Genomic DNA, 6,979 nt, shown 5'->3' with positions numbered 1-6,979 from the left:
ATTTCTTTAATTTTCATACGGATTGATACGCTGTGGTTTCATGTAGTACTCCATTTCTTTAATTTTTATACGGATTGATACGCTGTGGATTCATGTAATACTATATTTCTTTAATTTTCATACGGATTGATACGCTGTGGTTTCATGTAGTACTCCATTTCTTTAATGTTCATACGGATTGATACGCTGTGGTTTCATGTAGTACTTAAAAAAATGAGCCCTTAATGCGGATTTGTAAGTTACCAAGTACATATTTATGTGATACAAAAATGAGATCCGTTCAATGCAAACTACATACCATTGCGGTACTCGGCATACCAGAAGACATCACCATGCAATTAGGTCATGGTATATAATATAATGTCAATTTTTAAATATCAATCTAGTGCTTGTGATCTGATTTTAGATGTAAGACATTATTCGACGTCTTTTTTATAAAGTACATTTAAAACGTTTTCAGCTGGTGATGCATTCACATAAAATGAAAGTCGTTCATGATAAAAACATCATAGTACAAAACAAAAAACCGCAAAACAGACTACTCTCCGTTAGAATTTTTAATATGGAATTTTACATTGAAACCCCAAAAATGATTAAGTTTGATTCAACCGTCCTATTTTGGTGTCTTCTTGCGGGGTGAACGTCTTCGTTCTGAAGAACCTGAAACATATATAAAATGTATTTTATTATTTTTTTGTCTGTTTCCATAGGTATTATTTATAATTCACTTGAGAGAAATGCATCACTGATACAACATTTTGACATAAACGATCCAACTGTGCAACGGAATATTTAATAACACATTTAAAAAAAAAGGCAAATAACGCTTTTACTAAACTATAGAGTCCACTGTATTAAACATGAACGTGTGTGTGTGGACTGTGTCCATGAGGCTGTGTGCTAAAATAAATATTGGAATAAAATGTATTTATTTATTTATTTTATTTACTGTTTAAACATGTACGTGTTAACATAGATACATGAAGCATACATATCGTGTCATATTAATATTTCAATACTACTGACCCTCCATATTTTAAAAGTGTGAAAATAACATAATTCTACCTTTCGCCGTGTCTTTTGTCTCTTTTCCAGTACATTTCTTGTTCTTTCCAGAATGTCCCTCCCTGGTGGGTCTTTTTGGTGTTGCATCTTTGTCAGGCGTAATTGAAGTCCCGCCGTCAGTCTTCATCTTTTTAGGATCTTTACCTTTAGTTGTAACAAGACAAACATATATAAATATTTTAACCGTAGTGGAACATTAGGATTAAGGCAAGAAATATAAAAAAGTAAAGAATCCTTCTTACCCAGTGATTGCAAATTGAGCAAGCTTTTTCCTCGTCTCTTGTGCAAGGTTCTGGTTTCCGTTTCTGGAACATGAATAAATAAAATAAATATATAACGTTCTATATATGTCACTGCGTAAACGATACAGGTGTTAGTTGATAGAATCCCGTATCTAACTGACGAAAATGATTTTAACAATAGTTAAAACATCCTATAATTTGTTAAAATATAACAACATTGATATTTTATTTTAAGAATGATTTGAAAATGCACAATTTTGTTAGCGTTCTGATATGCAATGCCATCTTTTTAAATACTATATATTAAGTATACAAACATTTACTCTGTCAAGTAATGGTACCGACGGACAAGTAGAACATGCGTTCTTTATTGCATTGACATTTATTTATTAATTACATTCTATTGAATCTTCTACATTATGCATACGATATGTTTCAGGAGTAGCCATGGCATACGATTGTTATACCACTACCTCTGAGTACAGTTTCGAGTACGGCAGTCTGAGGTATAAGAGTGAGTCGTTCTACTGTAATGACGGTTGTTGTGGAGGGTTCTCTGGCTACTACTACTGCTGTCCTGCACCAGACGTCGACTACTACGGCTATTCAGAGTATGTGTAAGTACGCAACCGGAACCGGATATAGAAATACGATCTGATGTTTAAATCGACCACGGACCTACTACAGTGTAGGATGAAGGGTACACTTAATTCATGGCTATATCGAAATGATATCTTTCACATTTGTGAACATCAGACCTAAATGGTCTAAAAAATATATGGAATGATATTGTTACGTAGATCATTGTTGTCCCTGTATACCAGAATGATATATATTTTTTCATTTAATTTTATTTAGTTCTTTATTTGAATTCTGTACACCCGGACTTATTTTCATTGGGTGTGCAATATCATTTTGCATATATGCAAAACCATGGTCGGGGTATACAGAATCGTTTAAGTTGTGACTTCCTTGTCAGGATGTATGACCTTGATGTCTTTGTCAATCTTCAGCCAGTTGAATAATAACAAGGCGATGTCCCCTGTAACAATGTCCTGGTGAGGGCAGTATCTGTTATATACAATATTGTGGTATATTATGCATGTTTATTTTTAGATCCAAAGCTACCGGGGGGATCATAGCCGGTATAGTGATCGGCAGTCTGGTCGGCGTAGGGCTATTCGTAGCCTTTATTGTTTTCATATGTGTGTGCTGTGTGAACGCCAACCGACGCTCCATGCCCGGACAGGTTATAGGGACACCGGCGACCGGACAACAAATCGCATACGTCAACACACGTGAGTACAAAGTGGATCACGTCTTCAGACAAACCTAACCGTCAACATAGCTATACTTGAATGTCTATGAAATATTGTGTTGGATTTAGAGTATTTTGTTAAATAGTAAAACTTGCTCATTGATATCAAGTTGGCATCGATTGGTCAGTTTTGGAGTTGTTTTATGTTGTTCTGAGCTATATGATAATGCAAAATTCCTTTTTTTCAGAAGCAGAATCATCATGCCAATCATTTCTTAACTTCACTGGCCCTAGTCCTGAATAATTAAAGAAATCTTTCCAAACTATCATCTGCGTCATACTTTCATTTGATCATGAGCTGTTTCAGTATATATACATGGCAATATTTTTTACTTAATCTTGATACATTGTTTCCAAATATTATTTAAACTGTGTACAAAGAACTCTTTATATGTTTTGGCGTAATTGACCCAACAGACATTGCATGCAAGGAACCAAAACATGTAGTGTTTGTCTCAAAACCAATTGTTTGTACGACGTCAAATCGCAGTTCCGGGTTTATATGTGCTTATCTCGTTCAACCATTTAGGCAAGTAGTCTTGCGGATACAACATAAAGTGCAGGGAAATCTCACTTTTTCAAAGCAGCTGGTTTTCCAATGGAACATTTGTTCGATCTCGATAATTGTAATTTCCTTGATTGTTGAAGTTGAGGTATACATTTTTCTATCGTTTGCTGACGCCGTGTTTGTTTCGACGCTGTGGTGTAGTTCTTCTGTTGTTTAGACGCTGTGGTGTAGTTTGTCTGTTGTTAAGACGCTGTGGTGTAGTTCGTCTGTTGTTTAGACGCTGTGAAATATTTTGTCCTTTTGTTTAGACGCTGTGGTGTAGTTCGTCTGTTGTTTAGACGCTGTGGTGTAGTTCGTCTGTTGTTGAGACGCTGTGGTGTAGTTCGTCTGTTGTTTAGACGCTGTGGTGTAGTTCGTCTGTTATTTTGACTCGGTTGTTTACCTTGCTGTTATGGGTTGATGCTGTAGTAAATGCTTGTCTTTTTGACTTCTGATTGTTTTAATCACAATCATTTTTTTGTTTAGTTTTTTTTATATATTTTTGTATGTATCTCATATCGACTAACTATTTGAGGATTAGATACAATAAAGCAATATCGTATCCTGTTTGTGGACAATCATATCCTGTCTGTGGACAATATCATATCCTGTCTATGGACAATATCATATCCTGTCTGTAGACAATATTATATCCTGTTTGTGGACAATATAATATCCTGTTTGTGAACAATATCATATCATGTTTGTGGACAATATCATATCCTGTCTGTGGACAATATCATCCGGTAAATGGACACTAGAAATATTCCCCAAAGTAGATAACAGTTTATCACCCATTTACTTCAGATGGCGTAACATATGGAGAGGTAAGAGCATGTGGTGTGCGGGCTGCACGAGACTTCTGCATATACCAGAATGTTTATCAGACTACCAGCAGTATCAGAATGGTTTCTCTTTATCTTATCAAATATAGTCTCAGTGGTGTCACCCTAGTAACATGTAGCACCTTTAGGTCTCAAAAGTTAAAAAGAAAAATACCATATTACTAAATGCTACGATGATTTAGGACTGGTGACGCTGTATTGTACTAGTAAGCACTTATGTAATACAAATCCAGATGCTATGAGGAAATAAAACCCGAATTAAATTACATGTATCAGCCATCAACATAACGCATCAACAATGGTACATCGTATAAGTCGTTTTCCAGACTATGTGATAAATCTGAAATTAAACCATCTATTCAAACATGAAGAGTACAATACATTTAATCACATAGAACCAGTTGATGATAAGCGGACCAAATGCTAGTAGTTTTGTTACAGGTCAGTATTTGGTCAGAGGTACGGTCAATGGGAAGGTATACATGTACTCGTTTTATGTTCGACCTATCTGGGGATGTGAAATAAACACCTCTTAAAACAAAGAATCACGGCATCATGACAGGGAAGTCATATTTCGCCATTACTACAGTGTATTGACAATACAAATCTTCAGTTGATTTTTTTCAAAATAAGTTAACACTATCGCAATATGAAATTCTTCTCATTTTTCTTTCTTTCTTTTTTCTTTGTGTTTGTAAGCTCTATACCATTCAAAATACAAATCAAAAGAATCGTATATGCAGTATAGCATGAAGTTAACAGTAAGGGGTGAGGCGACAAAGGATTGGTTTTCAGCAGAACCAGGGTTTTTCGCGTCTTCTTATTGGACATAAAGGAAACCACAATAGATAGCCCCCCTCCCCCACTGCAACGAGCAACACTTGGGATCTCTATCTATTCTGTTCTCATTTTTCTGCTCTTTTCGTTTTGCCGTATCTCACTATACACCCATCTCCATATGATCTAGCTGTTGTGAGGGCGTTAAGTAAACAAACGATGCAGTAAGCATTGGTCGATGTGCATGTATTATGCATCCTCGATATCAAAGGGTTACCCTCACTTCCGCTCTCTGCACCCCTGGAATATGTCATAGCAAAATTGAAGGCTCAGTATATGCCACCTTCTTGATGAGACTAGTTCGATCCTTTGATGTACATCAAAATAATTTCGCGGTCACGTAACGGTAAAAATTGTACCTGAGACCAATCAAACAGCTATCTTCGTGCCTTCAATTATGCTTTGACATATTCCAGGGGTGTAGAGAGCGAAAGTAAGCGTAACCCCTGGATTTCGAGGATGTGTGTTATGGGACACGTTCTTGTAAAAGAAAATTTGCGATTGGAAAACTTAACACCATAAAGCAGACATAAGAGTTGTCAAAACTGAAGTTCTGATATAACTATCATAAATGTAAATTTGTTTTCAACTTGATGAAATTTCAGATTCTGTCCAGCCGGGATATATAGCTCAACCAGGAATGCAACCCTATCGTAACCAAGGTTTTACGCCGGACGCTGGTACCGCGTACATTCCCGGACCAGTCACCTACACACCTGGTGGACAGTACTCCCCTTCCTGTGATATCGGTGCCGAAGGTGGATTCGGCGGTGGAATCGCCTCGTGTGATGGCGGCGGGATTGGGGGTGGATTAGGGGGTGGTAGTGACTGTGGAGGAGGAGGAGGAGGAGGAGGTGGGGGGGGTGGTGGTGGTGGTGGTGGTAGTGGTGATGGTGGTGGAGGAGGCTGTGGCGGAGGAGATTGAAAAATACTATTTTTATATCAAAGTAGTTGTGATTCATCATTTATGATACTGTATATAACATATATGCATATGTGATATATTATATATATGTGAGAGATTATGTGAAGTATATACAGATAATGTATTTTTTCTGATAGAGTAGCACTCAGGGTTATGCTAGAAATAAACTATGCATATTCGTGTATAAAAATCGCATATCTGTTAGATTTTTGTTTTCACCTGTACACATTTCTCGGTAACTTTTATAACTTGAATGAATTAAGGATTCTGGTGTTTTTTTTAAATTTCAGTAAAAGATAATTTACAGCTGATCTCTGTGTATATTTTAGACAAAAAGTTGATCCATCAATTCTGTGAAAACAAGAACCTATTTACTTAAAATTTGTTTATTTACTTAAATAACTGTCTGACCTTTCTCCACTATGGCATCATGCTGTTTTATTATAGAAATGCTTATTTACTGCTGCTCTTGCCCCAGTTGTAAAGGTTTACAAGGTTTGCCAATATACCCTGATGTTTTTAATAGGGTTTTATTGGAAAGGAACGAGTTGTTAAGTCCGGTCGTATATAATATCGGTATGACACGAACGATGAACAAACATGATGGAGTGGCTTCCCTTGATTGAAACTATCACCTACATTTCGTTGTAAAATATGGTAATATGTGCATTTGTATTCTCGCCTTCACAATTTCTGTAATCATTTTTTGTTGAGTAGAATTCAATAATGTCTTTAAAACCTATTCCAATTACTGTATGTAAAAGCAATACAATATGTTTAAACTAAGATTGAATATGTTTGTCTTAAATCAATATTTTATATAATTAATATTTTATATCATTTATATAAGTGTGTTATTTGAAAATTAAATATCATTTTGAATAAATATATATTATATCCCTACTCCATTTTAAATTAGAGCCGTAAGATTATTTTTATCGGAAGAACTGATGGAAATGATTTATTTATTATCATTTATTGAACAGATAAGCAAGTAGCAATATATTTGGTTGATAGTATTTCAAAAACTTTGATTTGACCGGAAAATCATGACTAATTCCACAGAAGGAACAACAATAACTAACTTACCTAAGTATCTCATGTCTTTTAGTATTATGTTTTTTTTATTTTTTATTTTTGTGATTTGTTAATTTTGCTTTAAGTAACCAATGTAACTAGATCAACAAAGAAAAGAAAAGA

General features: G+C 35.4%; 1 protein-coding gene across 2 annotated transcripts in view; it reads left to right on the top strand.

Moving 5' to 3' along the window:
• The window catches only part of LOC110457287 (PE-PGRS family protein PE_PGRS16-like), a 10,037-nt gene extending 3,058 nt beyond the window's left edge, over window positions 1-6,979 (top strand). Inside the window, exons 2-4 of one of the 2 annotated variants that reach the window (XM_021508492.1) lie at window positions 1,747-1,918; window positions 2,424-2,605; window positions 5,460-6,979. In XM_021508492.1, the coding sequence (XP_021364167.1) occupies window positions 1,747-1,918; window positions 2,424-2,605; window positions 5,460-5,779 (674 nt within the window). In that variant the 3' untranslated portion in view covers window positions 5,780-6,979. Of the gene's footprint in view, window positions 1-1,746; window positions 1,925-2,423; window positions 2,606-5,459 lie in introns of both variants that reach the window. The other variant, XM_021508491.1, reaches the window with a different exon arrangement.

This window comes from Mizuhopecten yessoensis, unplaced genomic scaffold (genome assembly GCF_002113885.1).
Source record: "Mizuhopecten yessoensis strain PY_sf001 unplaced genomic scaffold, ASM211388v2 scaffold9073, whole genome shotgun sequence".
Classification (NCBI taxonomy): Eukaryota; Metazoa; Mollusca; class Bivalvia; order Pectinida; family Pectinidae; genus Mizuhopecten; species Mizuhopecten yessoensis.
This window is presented reverse-complemented; position numbering and strand designations above follow the sequence as displayed.